Here is a 25,868-nt window from a genome sequence, read left to right as displayed (position 1 = left end):
TAGAAGCTTTTCTGAATCCTCATGTATCAGTACTCCTAAGAGGGTAAATCTACAGAGGAGGACAAGACTGTACCAGAGGATTTTTAATAGATTGGACATCTATATGAGATACATTGAGTAAGCAAGACATCTTCATCATCAGCATCCCCTCCACAAATGGCTCCTAACCCACCTGTTTCTGAACCTGCAGTGAATAAAATCTTGAATTTTCCTTTTTTTTCAGTCTCATCTGTCCTTTGCTCCACCACAGACAGCAGTGATTGATAATTCCTTTATTAATTTTTCCTTATTCCTTATTTTTTTCTCATTGTGTCTTACTACGCCACAAAGAACAAAGTTTACAGACATTTTTGTTGAGTCATTTCAGTTATGTCTGACTCTTTGTGACTACATTTGGGATTTTCTTGGCAGAGACAGTGGAGTGGTTTGTAATTTCCTTTCCAAATCATTCTACAGATGAGGAAACAGAGGCAAACCAGATGAAGTGATTTGCCCAGAATCCCACATCTAGAAACCGTCTGACACTAGATTTGAACTTAGAAAGAGGAATCTTCTTTGTTTCAAGTCCAGTACTCCCTCTACTGTGCCACCTAGCTGCCCAAGTCGGAACTCAATAAGTAAGTGTTGAATAGAACTTTTCTCTGCATTGTGGACCACACTATGGAATTATCTTCTTCTAATAATAGGTTACACCAGAGAATATAAACTTTCACCAAGAGGTCTTGATCAATGATTCACACCATAGGCTCTTATAATCACGAAAAAGAGCTAAGAGGTCATTTCATCCAACCCCCCTTTTTTATGTATGAATTCCTTCAGCCACCAAAACCCATAAATAGATAACTGATCTCTGCTGAAATATCTCTAGTAATGGGAATTTATTTCCTTACAAAGGAAATCAGTTCATTTTGAGATAGTGTAATCTGATTATACATGCCATAAACCCTAGCAAAGATATGATTCTGAATTGTAACAACTGACCAGTGTCTTACCTGTGCTTATATTTTCTTGCTTTGCATTCCATACTTCAGAATAGACCACATCTTCACTGAATGTAGTCACTGGAAGAGAAGAGGTTTCATAAGGAATTCTGGCCATGGTTTCAAATCACTGAATCTTCTTCCCATCCTTCTCCCAAACAATATTCCCCTTCATAATTCTAGAAGTGGCATAAAATCATAGATCAAAAACGGAAGCAACTCAGAAGCTAGTTTAACAACTTTCTCATCTTACATTTTAGTAAATCCAATTTCAAGGAGATTATGACCTTGGAATGAATAAAAAAATAATAGGGCCAATATTTGAATCTAGATCCCAAACTCCAGATCCTAATATTCTTTCCACTATTAATTTATCATGAATGACTGGACCTAAGCAGAAACTCTCTGTCTGTCTCTCTCTCTTCCCCCCTCCTCCCCTCCCTCCCTCCCCCTCATCTCTCTCTGTCTTTGTCTCTTTGTCTCTTTGTCTCTCTGTCTCTCTCTGTCTCTCTCTCGCGCTCGCTCTCGCTCTTGCTCTTGCTCTCGCTCTTGTTCTCTCTCTCCCCTTCTTTCTGTTTATTTCTATTTCTGTCTCTCTTTCTCCTTCCCTCTCTCCTTAAGTGATAGCTAAATGACTCAGAGCATATGAGACTGGACCTAAAGTTAGAAAGACTCAATTTCAAACCTGGACTTAGACACTTACTTGCTATGTGACCCTAGCCAATTCACTTAACCTCTGCTTTTTTCAATTTCCTCGACTATAAGATGGATATAAAAACCCCCTACCTTACATGCTTGTTGTGAGAATCAAAATTGATAATATTTATAACTTAGAATAGTACTTGTATATAGTTAGTGAGATATATATATGTATATATATACATATATATATATATATGTATATATATGTTTTCTTCCCTCCCCCCAACCTCATATGCCTCCCCTAGAATCCTATTCCAATGGGAAAAGATTTTACCATTGACATATATTGGTTGCAGCTCCACTGGGGTGATTGACTTTGAATGTCCAGATTTTTGGGGATTTGTGATAGATAGGTTCCTGTGAGGCATGGAAATATATTATAACTTGGGATAATAACAACACAGAATGTGAGTGTCTGTCCAAGAGAGAGAAGCCTGAGAATGGGGTGGGAGGAGAGAGTTAAAGGGAAACCAGAATCCAAGAGCTCTGGACAACTTATAAGGTGGTTTACATCGACATGACAGGGGAAACACCAGTCATGAAATAGACCAAAAGGGAATCTAAACTAAAAGATGAACTTTGGAAGCCTGGTGACAGGCCCCAGAAAATGTGTTTCTCTGACCCACTGATATGTTATCAGCTATCCTCATCCTTATAAGTATCATGTGGGATAAGCAGTAATTGAACTCTTTTTATTTTACGTTCTTGTTCTTGGACTGGAATATATGTTGAATGAGATGGGCAAATCCAGTGCAAATTACTTAAGGACTTCTAAATAATCTTAGCACAAGATTCTGATATGAATGGAATTAGATAACAAATAGACAAATGTACATCATCTAATAAGTCTGTAAGTTATATATTTAAATTAGCATGATATTTAATGGTAGATCTAAGTAGAATAGTAATTGTATAACCAAGGTAACAAATTTGGGCTATGGGCAGTGATTGCATACTGTGAATTGTTTTTACCTTTACCAATTTTTCATGTAAAAAAGAACCTGGACACAATCAGCCTAAGACAAATGACTAGACCCAGTTCCATGTTTGTAGTTTGGTGCCAGAAAAGAGAAAAACAGAAGAGACAGAAACATCACCTGAAAGGCTCAGGGACAGGACTTCCTCCTGAAAAACAAAGTAGAGGAACAGCATAATAGCAGAGAAATGGAACAGTAACTTCCTTGATTCCTCCTTCCCTCCTTTCCTCCCTTCCTCACTTCCTCCCTCCCTTCCTTACATCCTTCCTTCCTTCTTCCATCCCTTCTTCCCTCCCTCCCTTCGTCATTCCCTCCCTTCCTTTCCCTTCCACTCCCCTCCCCTTTCCTCCCCTTCCCTTCCCTCTAGTCTTTCTGTCCTATTCACTGCCAAATTGAGATTCTTATAGCTCAAGACTAACCAAATCATATTTCCAGCCATTAGTACCATTGGTTAAGAGACTTTAATACAATTGTTCTTAGATAATCATAAAATGCATGACCTCAAGTCATTCAGTACTATAATACAACTGATCCTAGAGAAATCAAGGGGACTCCCAAGGAGTATTTTTTTTGCTTCTTGAAGGGCAGAGCTTCCCTGGAATGGGTTCACCCTGAGAGAGAGGCCTGAAGCTTGGAAAGCTTTGTGGTTCCAGAAGCATCTAATGAGATTGAGCTCTAAGGAGTGCACTTACAGCAGAACAGTATAGTCCTATGAAAGCCAAGCTGACATTGTCTTAATGTTAAAGCTACAAGTCAAAAGTTGAAGGATTGAGTGGAAAGGTCATCCTGAGAATAGATTCAATAAATGGCTGGTTAAGATTTATTGAATTGTTGCATTCTGTCACCAGATGTCATGCTTGTCTGGCTTTGGTAGTACACTATGGTTCCTCACTGATGGAGAAAGAGAAACCAAGGAAGGTCTGTGAGGAAAGACCAAACTGACAATCAGTCCATCAAAAGACAAGTTAAGATGTATCAGGTTTGTTACATTCTGTTGCCAGATATCACACTCCAGTGTGAGGATGTGCTGTGATGCCTTGGTGACATGGGAGGAAGCAAAACCAATTTAAGACCAAGAGATTCCCATGGCAGTTAGACCAATTCCAATAGTCCTCAGGCCATGAAATGGAACCATTGTAGTGAATATGCTTATACAGCATACCCCTCACTATAATAGGCATAATTGTTCAACTCATGCCATCAATCACTTGGTTGGTCATTGTGGTCCTATTTGATATGAAAGGACTAGTAGTAGCAGTCATAGTAACAAAATATGTATAGTTGAAGAAAAAAGGAGTTAGAATAGATAGAATAATTTTTGATTCTGCATATGTTTCAACATTGGCTGCTGTGTCATGTGTCTTACTCCATAAGGATATAGTTTGCTTACTGTGAATAATGTAACATAATTTAGTTTTTTGTACCTATATTATTCTTATTTGAGCATTAAATGCATGAAATATTAAACTACCTTTTGGTACATCTTTTTGCATACTAAAAACAGTCCTTGGGGCTTCTTATTGTCTCTTGGATCAAATATAGCTTGCTTTTTGTATTTTGTTGTTTTTTTTTTGCTCATTAGAATGTTTGTCAATAGTTGTCATATATAAAAAAATTCACAAAAGCAAGCTATATTGGGTATTTATCTGAGAAAAGTTTGGGGAGTCAGTGGACTTTAAGTTCATTCTGAGGCAACAGTGTTAAAGGGCAGTTAAAACTGAATGTGATCTTGAGGTAAATTAGAGAGGTGCATAATTTTTAGGAAAAGGGAGATGACACTTCCTCTGTCCTCTGCCCTGGATAAGCCATAGCCCATTTTAGGATACCACAGTTTAGGAAAAGCATCAATAATCTAGTGATAGTCTAAAGAAGAGCATCCAAAATGGTGAAGCAACTGAAGCCCAAACCAAAGAAAGATCAATTGATAGGACGAGAGATGTTTATCTTAAGAAGGATATTACAGAATCCTTCAAATACTTAACAGCTGTTACCTAGAAGCAAGATTAACTTTATTTTGTTGGACTCTACAGGGAAGAATCAGTAGCAGAGCATAGGCTCAAGTCATAAAAATCTTCCTCAGAAATTGAATTATTTAAATATATATTATTTAAATATATTTAAATATTTATTTCAAATATTTATTTATAATATATATTATATTATATATTAAATACATATTATATTATATATTATATAAATATATATTATATTAAATATATATTAAATAAATATATTGAATTATTTAAATATACTTTGAATTATTTAAATATACTTTGGGCTGCTTAAGAATGTAGCTGGTTTCCCAGACAAAGACTGGATGTTCATTTGTTGAGTATGCTGTGATAGATTTTTCCCCTTCAAGTATGAGTTGAAGCAGATGGATGCTAAATTCTCTTCAAACTCTTATTTGTGATTTTTTAGTATTAGTGCTACACCTGCAAGCCTTCTGTGATAACCAGAGGACTTCCCTATTGACTAATACTGAGACTGGGATTACTGGCCAAGCTAATGAGTTTGGTCCATTAACTTTCCCCACTATGTCTTTGGTGTCAGAGTAGACCAGAAAATATTTTAGGGGAATGTTTCTAGATTTAATCATTCTGCTGGTAGAGTAAGTTAAGAAATAAATTTTAATTTTAGATTTAGTGTGGCAGACTTTTAAAATGCTTTTATATCCATTATCTCTTTTATTGCTCCCCTCAAAAAGCTATGAGGCAGGAAGAAAGTAGATATTACTTTCTTTTTTTAACAAAAGAAGAAAGAAATCAAGAAATTGAGGCTCAAAGAGATTAAGTAAATTGTTCAATATCATACAAATTATTGACATATTAACTAATTAATAATACATTAAAGTAGCAGCTCAAGTCCTAGGACAATAACCCAGTTCTCTTGATTGTTTAGTTCTCTTTACAACATTACCCTATGGTTCTAAAGGATTTTATTTTTTAAAATATTAATTATTTATTTGGCAAGTACTAATTACTTAATATTATATTTTTAATCACAAAATATCTGATGCTTACAAAGAGACTTAAGATTTGCAAGGTACTTTGCACCATACATTATATTTTGTTCCTTATGCATATTCTTTGAAGTTAAAAATACAGATATTATTATGCTCATTTTACAGGTTTTAGTAAACTGAATCTGTGATTGTGTTTTGCCTACAGTCTCACAAGTAGTGTCTAAGATGGTACTGAAACACCATGAGGAAGCATGGTACAGTGAATAATGAATTTGGACTCAGAAGGACTGAATTTGAATTTTAGTTCTGCTACTTAGTATCTATGGGAATTTGGGCAAGTCACTTAAGTGATCTAGGTGTCCTCATCCTGGGCAATATACTCATTCTTGATCAAACTGAAAAAGAGGGGAAGATATGTCTCTTAATGACAAATTATTGCCTTATATTGGAGAGCCTTATTTCCCACGTGCACCTATTATTCTATAAAATGATCTGGGAGGAAAGTGTAGATATACAGGGGAGGGGAAATCAAAGTTTATCAATGACTGTCAAGATACTGTTTTGGGTACTCAGGTAATGTTTGGAGTTCAACTACCCAGTTCTACTCCTCACTCTGAAGACTTAACATTTTCTCAATAGCAGGTTTTTCATCCAGGAGATGCCTCTGTCTTGCATCCCTCTCTTCTTATTGGTGAGTTTCTCGATCCAATCATCATACTTAAGGTACACCTCATCCTCAGCTTCACTCTTCACTTTCCAGACTTTTCTACCTTCTCACCAGCTGCCTTGTTCCCCACCCCACCCCCGGCCCAGGTACAATTTTTCTCCTTTTTCCAGATGCCTTTAATGTGTTACTTTCTCTCCTTCGAATGTAGGATAGGAATTATTCTCCCTCCCCCCACCTTTTTTTGCTTGCATTTGTTATAAATATTAATAAATGTTCTATCATCTATTCTTTTAATAAAAGAATAAATGATATTCTAATCACAACTGCAGGGGACTAAAAAGCTAGGAGAGATAGCTAATCTGAATGAAAGTGTCAGGATCCAAAAATCATCTATCTATCTGTCTATCTATCCATCCCTCTATCTATCTATCTATCTATCTATCTATCTATCTATCTATCCATCTATCTAACTAACTAACTTACTTACTAGCTAAATATTTTGTCTGTCTTTATACTTTTCTATTCATGGAGAACACACTTGATTCATGAAAAGGAGTCAGGTAATTTATACAGAGAAAGATGGAGCAGAGTGGAAAAAAGATGGAGCAGAGTGGAAAAAATCTTGGAGAGTTAGGATACAAGAGGTAATATTGGACATATATATGTGTGTGTGTGTGTGTGTGTGTGTGTAACAAAGAAGATTGGATTCAACTCATCTATCCACCCTCTAATTAGTAGAGCACATAACTCTTGGGGTTCCCTTTGGATCAAAACTCAGTCTTCCACTGTTCTAGTGGATAGGCCTTGAAATCAACCTATTTTCATGGTCTTAATAGAGAGTAATCATAGGGTCTACAAACCTGAATTCTTCTTGAGCTTGAAGAAAATCAGAAGGGCAACAGCTGTAAAACCCAGGATGCCCAGCAAAGACACAGTGACTATCAAGATGGGTAGGTACCTTTCTGCAGGATTTAGGGAAGAGAGAGAAATCTGAATGTGAGCTCTAGAGTAGGGATGTCCAACTCTAGGTTATCTTGGGGTCTCAATAAAATAATAATAATAATTTGAAGGCCTCATCCACAATAAAAAATATAGTTCACAGTCATCAGACACAGAGCTTCATGAGGTCTCTGGGGCCAAGGTTCTTAGATATAAAAAGTTGCCTCATAACTTCTTAGAAAGTAGGGGAATGTGTGTCATCAATGCAACAGGCAAAGGTACAAAATAAGAAAGCAAACACAAAACAACAAAGCAACAACACAATAGTATAAAGGTAGGTATATATTGTCTAGTATGCTTTGTACAGATGGAACACATCCCACAGATCAATTGAAAATTCTGTATAATATGTTCCATCTATATTACTGCTTAAAAACACCAAAGAAAATTAACATCAACAAGATTATTTATTAGTGATGGAATTAAAAACATATAATATTCATTCTATGCAAATTATCATTTTATTATTTTGTGGGCCAATAAAATAGCACTGCAGGCCCACCAGATTTTGGACAGCCCTGGCCCAGAATAAACTTCTTCCAGATATGATTAAATATCCCAGGTAGCCCTTTTTTCAGAAAGCACTGGTTTGTGGATCAACATAACAGGAAGTATTTTTTCCAGCTTTGTTTTTTATACCCTTTTGGGATTCTGGAATGGATCTCGGGACTTCTAACTTACCTTGGATGGAAAGTTCCAACATCTCACTGAGTTGACTACTGAAACTGTTGTTGGCCTTACAGGAGTAATTCCCAGAATGTTCAATAGTCACAGAGAGGTTAAAGGATACTGCACCTCCAAATGGGGCCAAGATGGTCTCCAAGATTAAACCTTTATGATAAAACTGATAGAAGATTGGAGCAGAACCTCTGAGGACTTCACATCGAAACTCCACCACATCCCCCACAATAGCTTCCATCTCAACTGCACTGAAGGTGAGAAGGGGACGAGACACTGGAACTGACAGAAATAATGAAACATATCAGAGGGTGGTTCTAGTCTTGAAATATGCTTATGAACCCCAAATGCAAAAAATGTCAATCACAAACATTTCTACATAGAAATTTCTGGCTCCTATAATATCTAAATTTCAGATCTTATGCTGGGATTTCAACTAGAGTATTATACTGACGTTTTCAATAATTCCATGCTTTTAATAAAAGAATAAATGATATGCTAATCACAATTGCAGGGGACTAAAAGCTAGGCAAGCTAGCTAATCCAAATGAAAGTGTCAGAATCCAAAAGATTGCACTAACTTTGAATGTTGGGTTGAATGAGTAGAAATTTAATAGGAATGAATTTAAATTTTACACTTGGGTCAAAAAAAGTCAACTTCAAAAATACAGAAGAAGCATGGTGAGGTAATATTTAATTTGAAAAGAATCCAGGGATTTTGGTGGACCATAGTCTCAGTATGAATCAATAGCTCGATGTAACCTGTAAAAGAAATCATTTGATATTAGACTGCAATAAGAAAAGTATAGTGTATCAAGATTAGAGAAATACTGGTCCTACTGTTCTCTACCAAAATGAATGCACATCTGGAGTAATGTGTTCATTTCTGGCCATAACATATAGAACATTCTTTTTTTTTCTTTTTTAGGTTTTTGCAAGGCAAATGGGGTTAAGTGGCTTGCCCAAGGCCACACAACTAGGTAATGATTAAGTGTCTGAGACCGGATTTGAACCCAGGTACTCCTGACTCCAAGGCCGGTGCTTTATCCACTACACCACCTAGCCACCCCTGGCCATAACATATAATATAGGACATGGATAATCTGGAAAGAGTCTAGAAGAAGAATTGTGAAGGGCCTCAAGATAATCTTATCTGAGGAAAATTGAAAGAACTCAAGATCATTAACCTGTAGAAGACAAAGTTTAGTTTGACTTGATAACAGTTCAAGTATTTAAAGGTCTGCAAGAGATAATAGTTGCATTCATTTTGCTTTCTTGCCTCTAAAAGGTAGTCCTTAGAACCATTGGTTCAGGGAAGGGGAAATTGCAACATGGCAAATGTAGGTTTGATATAAAGAAAATTATTCCAATGAGACTCATCCAAAAGGGGAATGGGCAACCTTAAGAGGCACTATGTTCTTCATTGAAGACCTCCAAGCACAGTCTGAATGAATATTTATCAAATAATGTTGCAACCTGTTCTTGTTCAGATGAGTATCCAACATTCTTTCCAACTCTTAGATTCTGTGATTTTGTGATTCTTTAATTTCTAACTATTTTTTCCTCAGATGTCTACACAGACACTAGGGGTAACTAGGTGCCATAGTGGATAGAACACTGGGCTTGTAATGAAGATTCATCTTCATGATTTCAAATCTAGCCTCAGATACTTACTAGTTATGTGATTCTGAGCAATTCAATACCACTATACCTCAGTTTCTTATCTGCAAAATGAACTGGAGAAGGAAATGATAAATCACTCTGGTATCTTTGCCAAGAAACCACCAAATGGGATCATAAAGAACCATACATAACTAAAAGGATTAAACAACAACAACAACAGTAAAACAATATCACCCATGCACTAGTTCTTAAACTTTTTCTCTTTAAAACCTCTCCTTTCCCCTCCAGAGATCTGGTCTTTGTGAGCTCCTTGGAACTTCTTTAAGACCCATGAGGACTCTCCCTCAGAGACAAGTTGAGATGTAGGAGAACAAAACTCACCTGTCACAGTGACAGTCACCACTCTGCTGACAATGGTTTCGTTATTATTGTCAGCTACACAATGATATCTTCCTTCATCACTCTTCTTTATAATAGAAAACACAAACTCTTCCTTCAATGAGTATTGTGTCTTTTTTCTTAGACAATCTTTGGAGTCATCTTTGTACCAGCTAAAGGTAATATTTCCTGTTCCCTCAGCTACTGAGCAGATGAGGACCAGCTTTTCTCCTTCAATCACCTCTGTCCTTGAGGACTGGATCTCCAGGAATATGCCTGAGACAGGGATTCCTGGGTGAACAGAAAGTGATACATAAAGATCCTGGCTGTAGGATCTTTTTTCTATCTATCTATGTATCTATGTATCTATTATTCACTTATTATCTATTCATTTATCATTTTATTTTTTTCCAATTCCATGAAAAGGTAGCTTTCAACATTCATCCCTTTATAAGCTTTTGAGTTTCACATTTTTCCACCACCCTCCCTTCCCACTCCCTCCCCACGATAAAGGTTGTATGTATAAAATCATGTTTAACATATTTCTAGGAGGCAGCTAGGTGGTGCAGTGGATAGAGCACCAGCCCTGGAGTCAGGAGTACTTGAGTTCATATCTGGCCTCAGACACTTAATAAGAACCTAGTTATGTGACCTTGGGCAAGCCACTTAACCCCATTTGCCTTGTAAAACCCTAAAAAATGCCCCATATTTCTGATCAAACTGTAAAAAATGAACTAGAACTAAGGGATAAAAAAACATAAGAAAGAAAAATATAAAAACTTTTTTTTAAAAAAAATGAACATAGGGGCGGCTAGGTGGTGTAGTGGATAAAGCACTGGCCTTGGAGTCAGGAGTACCTGGGTTCAAATCCTGTCTCAGACACTTAATAATTACCTAGCTGTGTGGCCTTGGGCAAGTCACTTAACCCCATTGGCCTTGCAAAAACCTAAAAAAAATGAACATAGTATGTTTTGTTTTACATTCAGAAACCATTGTTTGTTTCTTTTGATGTAGGAGAATTTAGAGAGAAATCTATTTCCTTATTCAAACTCCAACCACTTCACAAAGATTTTAATTACTGCTCCATATTGAATTCTCTCAGTCTCTGCCTCTGCTCCCTCTCCCCCTCTCCCCTACCCCACCTCCAATCCTTTCTTCATCAGAGTCAGGATCATACATTTCAGGATTAAATTGTGAGAGTGTTGTCTGAGTGTGGCTTGTATCTCAGATAATTTTAAGTAGGGGATTGGTCTCAAACTTTTGTATACCTCCTGAACAGAACATACAGCCAGGCCCTTGGTAAACCTTTAACAAATATTCTCTGCTAGAAGCAGCTAGGTGGAACAGTGGATAGAGAGTTGGAATTCAAATCAGGAAGACCTAAGGTCAAATCTGGACTCATATATGTTCTCTAGGAGTCTGGGTAAGCTGCTTAACTCCTGTCTGTTTCAGTTTTCTCAGCTGTAAAATATGGATCATAATTAGCACCTATGAAACAGGATTGTTGTGAGTTTCAGATAAGAGAATACTTATAAAGTGCTTAGCACAGCAGTAGAGACTTAGTAAATGTTTACCTCCTTTCTGTAGGATTGTTGATTTGATGGTTTGAAAAGAAAAATCAGTTTCATAGAAGTAGAAATATTGTCAACACTGAAATTCAATTTGTCCCTTGCTGATGTCCATTAAAGAAAGAGTGGAACCCTAAACATTCTGGTTAACTCTCCCTAACACAACTCCCATTTTCAGAGACAGGGAAAAGTCCTTAGCAAAGGCCCCCAAACCCAAAATAATGACATTGCCCTGCTCGCCACTTCTTGAACCCAGTCCCACCTGGTGGTGACACTCACTCTTCACATTGATCTTCATGTGTTTGCTCTGTTTCTTGATATCCAGAGTAACAGTTTCTGCCTCACACCAGTATGATCCTGAGTCTTCCCTCCAGATGGCTGGGATCTGGAGCTTCTGGGATTTCTTCCAGTCTGAGGTGATGACCCTGCCATCTCTGAAGAAGGAGAAGTTCAACTCGATGTCTGACCTCTGTGGAGGGAGCTGGGTCTCACAGCTCAGGGTCACTGTGGTCCCCTCTGTGGGCTCAGAGGTTGTGGTTTTCAGTTCAGGGGGTGCAAACAATTCTAGACGAAGAAGGCAAACACGGTAACTCAGACAGTAAGTGTTAGAGCTCCTTGAAGACATGTTTTGTGTTCTCAGTTGAATAGATGAAAGAACATACAGATGACTTTATATTATTTCCCTTCTATGCTCCAACTATGAGCTCTTCTAATCTTTTCCCTATCCCTCCCTCCTTCACAACTGAAACTCTTACCTTGGATTTGGAGCTTTACCTCTTTTGAAGTGTTTTGATTAAACTTCCTCCCCTTAGCCTTACAATAATACTGACCACTGTGATCTGAATTTGCTTTAGGGATTGATATCATAGAATTTTCACTGACATCAGAAAATGGCTTTTTATCTTTATAGAATGAAATATCTTTGAGTTTCACATCATGCCTCCCTCGGCATCTCAGGAGCAATATGTCTCCTTCAAATACAATGTATGGCATTTGAAGAATCAGCACATCTGTAAGAAAGAATAGAGGACTCAGTTTAACTTTTATTGACCCTTCTTCTGACTATCCCTAAAATGAAGAAACTCATAGATTACTTGTCATATATTGAGGGGTTCTAGTTTCACCCTCTTTGTTTCCTCACATGTGCATCAATATAACCAGTTTCTCTCACTCTAGGTTTGGGTAAGGAGTTTTATTTCTAGATGACATCCTATTGGATAAAATTTCCTTACTCATTTTGCTTCTAGAAAGAAAATTTCATTGACCTAAGTTCAAATCCATCCTTCACCACTTATTACCTGTGTGATGCTAGGCAAATCTTTTATCTTTGCCTACCTCAGCTTCCTTATCTACAACATAGGGAACTAATAATAACTATCTCTCAAAGTTGTGAAGATCAAATGATTTAATACATTTTTAATTTATTCATTTATTTTTTCAACTACATGTTAAGATAGTTTCCAACAATCTTTTTTAGAATGGTTTTGATTTCCATCTTTTTTTCTCCACCCTCCCTTCCCTCCCCCTCCCTTAGACAGAAAGTAATCTAAGTTATGTAAAACTATACTAAATATATTTTCATATTAATTATTTAATATTTATAAAGCACTTTGTGAATCCTATAAATGCTAGCTATAATTATCATTACTATACTTCTATTTATGGTCAAGCCTAGCCTTTATAAGACTAACTCTGAGAATATTATCTATATAGTCTGAGGAGAGCAGCATAGAATGGCTCCCCATTCTGATGCTTTGCTGACTCTTGATTCCTCTCTCAGTGTCTTGGTGTGTACAATGTTAAAATCCTCAGGGTCCTCTCCAACTTTTTCATTTCTCCTTTCCTGAAGGAAGTTGCAAACCAAGGATCTTTCCCAAGGAAGTAGTTTCTAAGGTTGGACTTCACTGTTTACTCACCAGTAGAAAGTACCAAGTACAAAGGATCACTAAGGGTTAAACCCTCCATATGGCATCTGTACTCTCCAGTCTTTTCAACCACAAGAGTGTTTGATTTTTTCCTCCATTCCTTCTCATAAAACCACCATGCTTTCTCTGAATCTAGCAAATGGAATCCACTGCAGGTCAGAGTTACCTTCTCCCCTTTGAAAACAGGATTCCATGGAGGATTTGGTATCACCACATTCTTTGCAGGAACTGTACATAAAAGATAAAGAAAGACAGTCAAAGAATTTAGTGTCTGAATCCCCCATTCTTGAAATGTGTGTGATAGAGAAGAAATAGAAAACTGTTGGCCCCATCCCATTTTGAGCTGGAGCTCAATAGCTCATGGTTTAATTATGGTCATAAATGCCCTTCTCTCCCTTTGGATGGTTGACTGGTTCTTGTTCTTCATTATTGAAGTGGCATCACTATGTTAGAGATAAATTATGTGTCCAATGGTGATTGATCAAACTAATATGAACTCAGTATATACCACAGGTCAAGCACAAATAGTCCATGTAACCTATGGAGTGGTTATTCTAAACTTACATATCTCTCACATTTTCTCTGAGCTACTTCCATTTTGCCTGGCTCATGGAGTGAAGCACCCTCTCTAATGAGGAGATACCATGCTGGGCATTTCCATGTCAGTATCTCCCATGCAATACAATCAATTCTAAAATTCTTAAGAGAACCCTTCAGAGTCTTGCAGCATCCCTTCTTCTGACCCCCTCATGGGCATTTACCCAAATAGTCTTTTTGGCAAGAGTAAGTTTGGCATTCTAACAATGTGGCCAGCTATGCTCTCTATATAAATGTTTAAATGCTTTGCAGGTTAGCTGGAGAAAAACCTCAGTATCTGGTATCTTCTCCTATTGGTGGTATTCAGAATATTCCTAAGACAATTTAAATGGAAGTGATTCAGTTTCCTAGAGTGGCCTTGGTGGACTATTCATATTCCATAAGCATACAAAAATAAGGTCAGCACAACAGCTCTGTAGATCTTCAGTTTAGAATTCTGTCAAATATGTCTTTTCTCCCACACTCTCTTTCAGAACCTCCCAAATATTGAACTAGCTTTGATAATGCATGTGTCAACCTTAAAGGACACTGCCAAGGTAAGTGAACTTCTCCAAAATATTCAAATCCATTTGCTATAATCAATAGTTCCACATATGGATGGTGTAGACTGATGGAGCATCTGTGTTTTCTTGGCATTGTTAGACCAAAGTTAGCATAAGCAGGAGAAAACTGATCTATATTTTGTTGCATCTCAACTTCAGAGGCTTCAGTGAGTGCACAATCATCTTCAGAAAGAAAATTGTGCACCAACACTCCCTACATTTTAGACTTGGATTTTAGCTTTTTCAATTTGAAGAATTTATCATTAATGCAAGAGCTAACTTTGATGCCATGTTCATCTTCAGTAAAGGTATTTGATAATATGAATGAAAATATTGTGATAAAAAGCATGGAATCAAGGGTACAGCCTTATTTCATTCTATTGGTGACTGGGAAATCACAAGAGCATCGTCAACAATCCATTGTCAATAATTTGTACTGACAAAATTTTCCACAATCCCTCATGACTATTGGTATCAAAGACCATGGTGAGATTTACAAATGTTGTATACAGACCTCTGTTTTGCACCTGACATTTTCCTGGAATTAGGCAGTAAACACTGTATCTATTGCCTTGTCCCCTTGTGAAGCCACACTGGCTCTCAGGGAGATAATCATCTTCCAGATGAAGGATCAGTCCATTGAGAAGAACTCTGGCAAAAATTTTACCAAGAATGACTAAACGAGAAACATTCCAAATAATTACAATAGGGCAATCTATTCCTTTACCTTTATAGAGATGGACAATGGTGGCAACCTCAGCAGGAATAGAATTAACACCAGGTACTTTCCCATATGTAAGGAGCCTGAACATTCAAAACTTCTTCAGTTGAAACTTCAGCTATGAACAAATTGATTTGAACTTGAGGTAAATGATCAATGGCCTCTGCATTGATTGATGATGGTCTGTTAAGCAAACTATGGTATTGTTCAATCCATCTTTCTAGGATCATGTTCTTATCACTAATCAATGTGATTCAATGAGCACTGAGTAGCTGAGATGCATCTTGTCTTTGACCCATAAGTAGCCTTCAATGTATCATTAAAACACTTTGGATTATTAGTGTCCCCATAAAACTGAAATTCATCTGCCTTCTTTGTGAACCAAGAGACCTGAATCTCTCTAAACTTCACTTGTATTTTCCTTTTGCTGGAATTAAATGCTGCCTTTTTAGAAAAAGGTTGAACTATTCTTTTCACAAACCCTGTGGAGTTCTCATTTTTCATTTAGCAGCTTCTGTATTTCCCCATCATTTTCATCAATCCAGTTTTGCTATTTGTGAGTGTTCTCACCCAGAAGAGCAAATGCAGTGCTATATACCAAATCTCTGAAAGCTGCCCCCTTTTTTTTCTGCTCCACTGTTGTCAACTGTCTTAGCTCAACTTTTCTTCCAAGTTAGCAACAAAGTGCTCCTGTTCAGAGAGGCCTCTAATCTCTTCACATTAATTCCTCTGGAAGTTATTTTGCCTTGGGGGACATCACTTTGGTTGAATGTTTGTCTGTGATCAATCCAGAATGCTGAACCACACATTGCCTTCATCATTCTCATATCTTGTCTGTCTCTTCTCTTTAAAACACATAGTCTGTTTAATGCCAATGTTTGCTGTGGATCCATTCAGGAAGTTTTGTTTCATTTAGGTAAACTAAAGGTAGTATTTGTGATGAGATGGTAGTAAGATATACAAGTTTTCAATAATAGGTGACCTTTGTTACTGTTTCCAACTCCATTCCTCCCAAGGACGTTCCTGCCATGTCTGATAATCTGAGCCTAGAATTATAAATTTCTTCTCTTTTTGGTACACTAACTTCAGGATTTCATAAATTTTTTTCTTGACTTTATTAGGGTTCATAATGATGGAAACATAGACACTGATAAAAGTGGCATGGTGTTTTCCTGAAAATTTCAATCTCATTTTCAAGAACCTGTCATTCATTCATTCATTTTGATAGGCTTATAGATGACTTTAGTTTTGATTGCAAAGTTTACACCAGCTTCATGGTATTACCCTTCACTGTGGCCACTTCAGAAAAATGTGTATGCAGCTCTGACTTCATTTGGGCTTCCCTTGCCTGCCTTGCTTCACTTAGTGTAGCTATTTTGATATGATATCTGTTGAGTTCTCTTGCAAAAAGCTGTTTGTCTTTCAGGTCTATTGGAGCTTGTATTGTCTAAGAGTGTGTGCACATTGCATGTACTGCTGGTGAGTGAAATCTTCTTTGAAGAAATTGGAGTCACATGTGAGAATGAGGTGGCTCCAGAGGACATCAAAGGTGGAAGACAGCCCTAAACAGGGCTCAGCAACCCTCATATCAGAGGCACTGGTCTTCCTTGAATACCCCTCCAGTCCTCTCTCTCTTTATTCCCCCTTTCCCCCCTTCCTCTCCCAAACTTGTGTGATTACAGAAGTTAGGCATCATCAAATGCCAGATCAATTAATCAGCAAGCTTTCTCAGGGGGTTATTAGGGGCATCAAATAAGATAATGTATGTACAACATTTTTTTTACAAATTATTAAACACTATATAAACATTATTATTGGTGATGATGATGGCAAAAACACTGACTATATGTCAAGATCCTAGTCCTGACTTGTCAAAACAGAAGTATGGGAAAGAATCAGTTCATGTAAGTCATTGTATAGGAAGAGGGGGTTCAAATTTGTACTACTTGAAGCACTGGAAGTAACAGCAGAATAGAGGAACAGCTCTATGTCTAGGTGTCAGGGACCAGGATAGAAGAACTTAATCTTTTCTAATATCCTACATCTCAGTTGGGCCTGTGTGGGACATTGAAGGGGATGAAATCAATTCCAGATTGAGGACTAATAAAAGAAAAGGAGAAGAACTGGCTGAAACCAGTGCCCTCAGTTGTCCATAATGAAATTGAGAAAAAACAAAGATTGAGCTAAAGGGTAGAACTTAGTGCCACTGGCTTCATGAAGAACAGCAATGACAGTGGCATTCAGGGACAGAACTAAATCAAAGTCTATCCAACCAAATCAAAAGTAAACAGACACACAATCCCAAACCAAAAATTATACTGATAATATGAATAAACAGATGAAAATACTGAAAATGATGATGAAATATAACAGTTAAGAAAAAGTTTGAAAGGTAAACTGGAAGAAAAGAGCTGAGTCCCAAAAGGGGAAGGAAGGGGAAATTACTTATCCAGGACTATAAGAATACCTGGGAGAGACAGCTAAGTGGCAAAGTGAATAGAACACAGGCCTTGGTGTCAGGAGGACCCGAGTTCAGATCTGGTCTCAAACACTTGACATTTAGTAGCTGTGAGACCATGGAAAAGTCATTTAATCTGAATTGTCTCACAAAAAAAAACAAACAAGCAAATAAAAGATTAAATATGAAACAATAAATTAAAGGACTAGAGGAGAAAGACAAAAGGACAATACAGAGCTTAGAAGAAAAGGCAGAATCCTTCAAGTAGCATATTTCCTAAAAGAAAAAACAATGGGAATAAATCAAAATCAATTAATTCCATGGGACAGGAAATATTAGACTATTCAAAATATTGGTTGGGGAGATGGGGAAGGTGAAGTGGGGGGGGGAGCAGGGGTGAGAGAGTAAAGCCGAAAAGAAAAAGCAAAGAAACAAAAACCTTGACCACTATATTTCAATAAATCAAAAAAGTAAACTTATAGATTTTTTTAGAATCAGAGAGAAATGTGGAAATAGAATTCATCAAAAAATAGCAAAGAAAGTAAGAGACAAAATTAAGTGCTTCCAAATGAAAAGAAAAGAGAAAAAACATTGTAGAGGATCTAGAAAGTTTGAATATGAAGGAGTCACATTTAGAATTGCACACAACTTTGAGATACCATCTCACATCTATCAAATGAGCTAAAATGATTAAAAGGGAACTGTCAAATGTTGGAGGGAATATGAAAAAATGGGATGCTAATATAATGTTGGTTGAACTCCAGTCATTTTCTAAAGCAATCTGGAAATATATCCAAAGAGTTATAAAACTGAATATATATATATAATATATTTATATATATTACTTTGACCCTGAAAAAACATTGTTAGGTCTGAGTGATCAGAAAAAAAGAGCAAGAGCCTACATGCTCTAAAATATTTATAGCAACTCTCTTTTTGATAGCAAAAAGCTGGCAAATGAGGTGATATTCATGAATTGGGGATTGGTCAAATAATTTGTGGTGGGTGTGATGGATTACTACTAGGCTATAAGAAATAATGAGTAAGTTGATTTTAGGGGGAAAATGTCATGGAAAGATGAAAAAAAATAATGAGTAAAATGAACAGAATTATTGTATACAATAATAGCAATATTGTATGAAGAATAACTGTTAAAGTTAAGTATTATAAATATTTAAAATAACAAAAGCTCAAAATAGATGTATGTATAGAATGGTTTTACATATATGCATCTCTATCTATCTTTATTAAATGGTTGTCTTCTCTAGCATGGGGGTGAGGAAGGAGGGAGACAGTTTGGAACTTAAAAGGAACTAAAAGTTAAATTTTAAAAGGGAAGATGAAAAGATTATAAACAAGTTGTATTTTCTCTAAAAGAGAAGAAATTTTTGAATATTGCTATACTGAAAGAGAAAAGCTAAAGATTTTCAATAAAGAAAATCTTAACAACATGGAAAAAATGGGTTTACATTAATCATGAAAATGTACTTTTAAATAAAATAGAAGACTTTCAGACATTCCTTGTGTTAAGGGTGAAAATGAAGGAGGCATAAAATACAACTGGAAAGAAATTGAAATTCAAACAAGAATTGATGAGAATATTTGAAATACAAACACAGAAGTAAAAAGAATCTCAGAAAATTAAGCCCATTAGAGCATGAAGTATTTACTGTCTACAAGGGAGAAAAGAAAGAATTAGAATCCAATTGTTTTCAACAGACATCAAAAGAATGAGAAGAGGAACACAGAATTTAGATGTGGTTTCATTCTATTTGCTTAGATTTTTGACAAGAAAAGGAAGAGGAAAAGGAATATACTAGGATGGGGGATCAACTATGGTCATCAGGCAAAATCTGCTCTGCCACTTGTTTGTATATAGTTAGTGAGCTTGGAATGATTTTTCTATTTTTTAAATGCTTCAAAAATATTAAAGGAAGAATAATCATTCATGAAACTTGAAAAATTATGTGAAAGGCAAGTTTCAGGTTCTATAGTCTGTTCTTCTAATAACAAATATCAATTGTCACCGGCACCAACATCCTGGGGGGGGCGGCGGGGAATTCACATACTTTGTGAAAGTCTAAGCATAAATGATATGGCACAAAGTTCCTGGATTTCAGAGGAGTCATCCCTCCTGGCTTATCCTGTAATATAACTCCTAGGAGGTGTGTCTGAAATCCAACTAACTCACCCTGTATTGAGGGCCACTCCCTTGATGGACAAAGTCAGAAAGTACATTTTTATATCCTACCTTCTGGTTGCAAAATGGTATTAAAATGCCTCTCTAAAACTCCGTTTTGGGGATTCCATTTTCTAGCCCAGTTTAAAGTTTAGAGAACTATTAATAAATGTGTATGTTGATCTAATTCTTGTTTAGTCTTTCTTGAGATATTTGTCTCTTTTAGGAAAGGTATGGAGATTAACATATGTTTAATAATTTTTTAGCAATAAAGTTTTATTGAAAAATAGGCATACACATTCATCTAAATGTTGGTTATGACTGGCTACATTGGCAGCTGAGTAGGTACAACTAAGATTGTATCTGAAATTCTTTTTGCTTTCCATTGCTAGTCAGCAGACTAAAGTGGATGAATAATAAAGTCATTATTGTGAGTACCACATGTTTCACAATTACCATAATATTTATTAATTTTTATTACTAAGACATACCATTCATGTCAAAGCAATGAAAATAGAGATTGAAGTTGAAATTTTTCTGGATGAGAAGACCTGGCCACCACCACTAACTATGAAATACTGAATAAATAAGTAGATTTGAATGAGCTTTTGTTGGTGCATCTTGGTGGTACAGTGGACAGAACAGTGACCCTGGAGTCAGGGAGGACCTAAGTTCAAAGATGGCTTCAGACATTTCAGAATTACTTAGCTGTGTGACCTTGGGCAAGTTACTTGACCCCATTGCCTTGCAAAGATAAATTAAATAAATAAATCCCTTTTAAAGACTCAGCTTTTGTTGAATAATGATATTTATTAATGAATTCTACCTAAAATTACAAAGCAAACAATACTCATTTATGAAATTGATACAGCAGCAAAATCAATTCAAGGACAGCTAACTTTGTTTGAATCACAAGTAATGACAAATAGCATTATAAACTTCCTGTATTGTCAAAAGTTGGAAATAAAGAATGAGATCTCTGTTCCCACACAAGTTTGCAATAGGTATATCTTCCAAGCTCAAATTATAATTCCAGCAGTACTTTTTGGATCTTAACAATAATATGAAAGAAATTTCTACTTTTCACAATCCATTTATCTAGCCAATTGAAGAATTTTCACATAACCTTCAATTGGAAGTGCTTAATCTGTAATGGTTAAAGGTAAATATCAAGAAAAAAAGCTAATAGAATTCTGTAAATGTCTTGAAGTGATAAATGTCTCCAATTAAATACATATACTCATGGACTAAAATATATGTCTGGAAATACTTATATTTTTGAAAAGACATTTTCAAAGATGAAATATATAAAATCTCATAATATATTGTCATTATCAGATGAAAATTTACAACTGATTTTGATGAGATCAAATAGTTTTCAAAACAAGGATCACAATCAAGTGTAAAAAAGTTCCAAATCACTAATAATGAGATGAATACAAATCAAAATGACTCAGATTTTACCTCACACCCTGCAAATTGATACAAAAAAAGACTCCCCCCACAAAATGACAACAGTCAGTGTTGGAGGGGTTGTGGGAAGATTAATATTTTGTTAGTGTAACTGGGACAAATGTGGGCATTTTGGAAAGTAATTTAGTATTATGCAAAATGACTAAACTCCCATTGAAACTGAAACTTTATTATACCCTAAAGAAGCTAAAATAAAAAAGTTCCCATGTACTACAAATTATTTATAGCAGCTCTTTTTTGTGATAAAGGAGAATTGGAAGCAAAGTAGATACCCATCAACTGGAGAATGACTAAAAAGATTGTGGAACATGAATGTGATGGAATATTATTTAGCTGTAAGAAATAATGTATGTGATGAATATTAAGAAGTATGGAAATAACCTTAGGAAATTCTGGACAGTGAAGTAAGTAGAGTCAAGAAAACAGCATACACAGTAACTACAGCAGTGTAAATATAAAAAACAATGACATCAAAAAATCAGAAATAAATGTAGCAAAATTATAAAGAACAAGTGAATCTTGAATAAAGAGATATGAGAAGACACCCCCAATTTATTCCTTTGTAGAGATGGGAGGTCCATAGGTGTTATGCATCACACATATTTTCAGACTTTCTAAATTTATCAGTCAGGTGTATTGATGATTTTTCCCCTCTCTAAAAGAAATATTAATTGCCATATAGAAAGGAAGCAGAATATATGGAATACTCTGGTGATGTAAGAAATAGAAAAAAATTAATTATTTTTAAATATAGCAACAACAACTAGCATTTATATGACATTTGAAGTTTGCAAAATAAATTATACCAGTTAAAATTATGTCTTTCCTAGCCATAATACTTCTCCTTAAGGGACCAATACACAAAGATTTTGAAAAGCTCAGGATGGGCCTGTTCAGTTATCATAACATGAACACAGAATAGGTGCTTGTGAGCACATAGTAACCCCAACCTTGGTCCTGGAAATTGATGAAAAATCTGATACACTATCATATTCCTACAATTCTCAACCAGTAAGAACTGGGAGAAACAAGACCAACCCCCCCCCCCAAAAAAAGTCTTAATGAGGATCTTGTAAGGGTCAGAATGTCCATGTTGTCCAGAGACCCAGAAAAACAAAGAAAAGGGAAACTCACATGCTTGTCCATGGGAAAATACTGCAAAAAGGAGAAAAACAAGAAGTCATACAAAGAAAAGATTCTCAATTTTTTTAATGTTTAGCTTTCTAAGAATAACTTTCATCTCACCAAGCTACTTCCTACCCACCCTTCTGATTTAGACAAAATAAAAGCTCATGATATCTAGCAAATGCCAAACCAATGCTTAAACATTACCAACTAAGTCAAAAACATTTCCCTTAAAGATTATGGATATCAAATCACCCCAGCACTGAGTAGTGCAAATTTAGCAAAATACAGTGAAGGAAGCGTTGGTTCCAAGCCCACATTCATTTTCCTCCTGGCCTCAGTTTGGCGAAGGGAATAGCTTCTCTTAGTAGATATCCTGTCCTAAGGACAGTGTTTTGTGGTGGATGGAGATGTGCATTAATTGATTCTTGGATATGTCACTAACTAGCTAAGTGACAAGGAGCAAATCATTTCAATTCAAAGGGTTTCAGTTATCTGCTATTGAAAAAGGAAATCATCAAATTAGAAGATGTCTAAACTCCCTTTTAGGCACCTAAGTGGTATGGTGGATAGAGTTCTGTACTTGGAGACAGGAAGACTCCTAGTTTTGAATTCAAATCTGTCCTCAGACACGTATAAGCTGTGTGACCCTGGGCAAGTCACTTAATCCAATTTGCCTCAGTTTCCTTATTGTAAAATGAGTTGAAGAAGGATATGACAAATTACTCCATTATTTTTGCCAAGAAAGTTATAAATGAGATGATGAAGAGTCGAGCATGATTGGAAAATGACTAACCAACAATAAAATTCCATCTGGAATCTACATCCATGATGTATTTCCCAGCACACGTCTAGGACATGGTCTTATAAAGAATTCAATTTACCGTATCTTCAAGATTTTTATCTAGGGAGATTATTTTCTCCAAATGATTTTTTCTTTTCTAAACTAAACATTATGCCTCCTCATTTTCACTCTTTCTATCATTTCCCTACAGTCAAAGTGAAATAGTGGTGATTGAGGCTGGGGGTGCTGATAGGAAGTGAAGAGTGGGAAATGTCAGACATATTCAGACAGGGACATGAAGCCAACTGGGTTGATGATTTTTTCTTTATGTTGGCTATCAACTCCATTGGTTGTTTGAAGTAGCCAGATAAGGTCAAGGGTTTTGTCCAACAACCAAAATGTCAAACTTCTTGACTTCTAGTTCATACCAGGTCCCTGATCAGGTCCTCATAATGATCCTGATTGGAGTATGATTCATGGGTATCTAGGTCTGCACCTGCTGACTAGTCATAGAGGAAGTAAGAATCTTGTGACTGGAAACTACATTCTTTTGCCTACTCAAGGGAGAATTTAGACTGTGTATAATACTAGAACTCCCAAGGAAGGGTTGGAGGCAGAGAAGGAATTTCCTAGGTCTAGAAAAAGGAAGTTAAGTTACTTGATAATGTCTATGTACTTTATTATGATTTGTGTTTCTTATTTTTTTAAGTTCTATTTCTCATTGATTGTAGATTGAGTAAAAACACTACAGGATATATTTCCATATGTGTCTTCTCTTCCTAGGATAAACATCTCCATTATATTAGGGTCACAGATGTAGCACTACCTGACTTAGAATATAGTCGAAGAAAGGTCAGTAAGTCATTGAGTGGGGACTCAAAGATAGTTTTTGATTGGTTAAAATCTTTGATGGTACTGTACCCCCAGTCTGAGACAGTTGGTTTTACAGAGAATGGAGTTCTAGGCCCAGAATCAGAGAAACCTGATTTCCAATTTGGTCTCAGACCCAGTAGCTTTGTGACACTGAACAAAGTTCCTAATCTATGCCTCCTCCATTGTAAAATGAGGGTAATTATAGCCCCTATCTCTCAGAGTTGTTGTGCAAATCAAATGACATAATATTTGTAAAAAATAAAAAATTTTAGCACAATACCCTGGTCCATAATATGTAAATAAATGTTTATTCCTATCATTTAGAAAAAGAATGGTATCAATCTTTATAGAAAAGTAGAGCTTAGGGTTAAAATGTCAATGACTTTCAGAAATTAACAATAACTAACTCAGCTCTGATTCAGAATTTCTGCCCAAGCAGGATATGTTCATATCCTGTTCAATATGTTCATATTGAAAAATTAAAGAAGATAGGGAAATTCTCAGTAAGTAGCTGTCAGTGCTATTTGATGGTTAAATAAGAAAAGCCCATTTAAATGGGTTTATAAAGTTTGCTATTAAGTTCAAAAAGAGATACACATACCAAATAAAAGTATTGACTCAAGTTTCTTCTGAACCACTAAAGTTGCTCCTTTTCCTATTATTTTTCTGGTGCCCTAAATCTGCCTAGTCTCTCCCCTGCTTTCAATCTTGCCAAGTCAATGCAGACCTGATTCATATAGAAAAGTGAAACATCTAACCTCCCTGAGGAAAATCTCAGTTTGTCTTCTATTCTCCAAATCTGTCAAATGATGCTCAATCAGACAATATCTGGGCTACTCCATCCATGATACTCACCAAGAATCAATAGTGCTGTCCAAAGAAACATGAGGATCGGGCAGCTAGGTGGTGCAGTGGATAAAGCACTGGCCCTGGAGTAAGGAGTACCTGGGTTCAAATCCAGTCTCAGACACTTAATAATTACCTAGCTGTGTGGCCTTGGGCATTAACCCCATTTGCCTTGCAAAAACCTAAAAACAAAAACAAAAACATGAGGATCAGATTCAGGGTAGATGGGAAGGAACTTTTTCTCAGCAATTGAACAGCCAAGATCTCAGAAGCAGAATACATTGGTCTCAAGTGATTTTCCAAAATAAAATTGGTAAAATGAGCCAAATGAAAGTGTGAAATATCACCTTTTAATTGAAAACCAGCATTACTTCTTCTCTAAAAACTGAGAAATCAAAAACCAGTTCCTTATAGAGTTGCTTAGCACATCTCCTAATTTTCACCTCTGAGGAGTCTGAATTACCAGCTTCCACACTCCAATAGAACAGTTTTCTCTAGTGCCTGAATCTCAGAGGAAGCTTCTCTTACTTCAAGAGAATGCTCATGTTCCATCATCTGCTTTGCATTTTTCAAGTGTCATCCCCTTTAGTACTTCAAAGCTCATTTTCAATTAACTATGTATAACTATGTACATGTATAAATAAGCCATGCAGTTGCTGTCATTCATTTCTAGTAAATGGCAGTCTAGTAAAGACCTAAATCTTTATGCAGTTTCAATGACTGCTCTGTCATCCTTATCATCACCATTATGATTCTTTTCACCCAAAAACTTAAGGACTAATCATTTGTGCTAAACAACTGTTGCATT

At 36.2% G+C, this 25,868-nt stretch overlaps 1 protein-coding gene and 1 long non-coding RNA gene across 5 annotated transcripts in view; one reads left to right on the top strand and one right to left on the bottom strand.

The window, feature by feature from the left end:
- The window catches only part of LOC141513391 (Fc receptor-like protein 2), a 40,757-nt gene extending 15,199 nt beyond the window's left edge, over positions 1 to 25,558 (bottom strand). For all 4 annotated transcript variants that reach the window (XM_074223144.1, XM_074223146.1, XM_074223142.1 and 1 more), the window contains exons 1-12: positions 25,408 to 25,558; positions 25,070 to 25,242; positions 22,567 to 22,587; positions 13,454 to 13,690; positions 12,293 to 12,547; positions 11,817 to 12,101; positions 9,973 to 10,260; positions 7,972 to 8,250; positions 7,152 to 7,253; positions 2,780 to 2,807; positions 1,957 to 2,039; positions 993 to 1,061 (exon numbers count right to left, since the gene is read on the bottom strand). In XM_074223144.1, the coding sequence (XP_074079245.1) occupies positions 993 to 1,061; positions 1,957 to 2,039; positions 2,780 to 2,807; positions 7,152 to 7,253; positions 7,972 to 8,250; positions 9,973 to 10,260; positions 11,817 to 12,101; positions 12,293 to 12,547; positions 13,454 to 13,690; positions 22,567 to 22,587; positions 25,070 to 25,100 (1,678 nt within the window). In that variant the 5' untranslated portion in view covers positions 25,101 to 25,242; positions 25,408 to 25,558. The remainder of the gene's footprint in view (positions 1 to 992; positions 1,062 to 1,956; positions 2,040 to 2,779; positions 2,808 to 7,151; positions 7,254 to 7,971; positions 8,251 to 9,972; positions 10,261 to 11,816; positions 12,102 to 12,292; positions 12,548 to 13,453; positions 13,691 to 22,566; positions 22,588 to 25,069; positions 25,243 to 25,407) is intronic.
- On the top strand, positions 428 to 12,562 carry LOC141513399 (uncharacterized). The gene is made up of 3 exons (XR_012475787.1): positions 428 to 617; positions 8,034 to 8,225; positions 11,863 to 12,562. It is a non-coding gene; the product is annotated as an uncharacterized LOC141513399 (long non-coding RNA).
- Positions 25,559 to 25,868: the final 310 nt, after the last annotated feature.

The sequence above is a fragment of the Macrotis lagotis genome, chromosome 2, assembly GCF_037893015.1.
Source record: "Macrotis lagotis isolate mMagLag1 chromosome 2, bilby.v1.9.chrom.fasta, whole genome shotgun sequence".
Classification (NCBI taxonomy): Eukaryota; Metazoa; Chordata; class Mammalia; order Peramelemorphia; family Peramelidae; genus Macrotis; species Macrotis lagotis.
The sequence above is the reverse complement of the archived record's forward strand: the minus strand, read 5'-3'. Positions and strand labels throughout refer to the sequence as shown.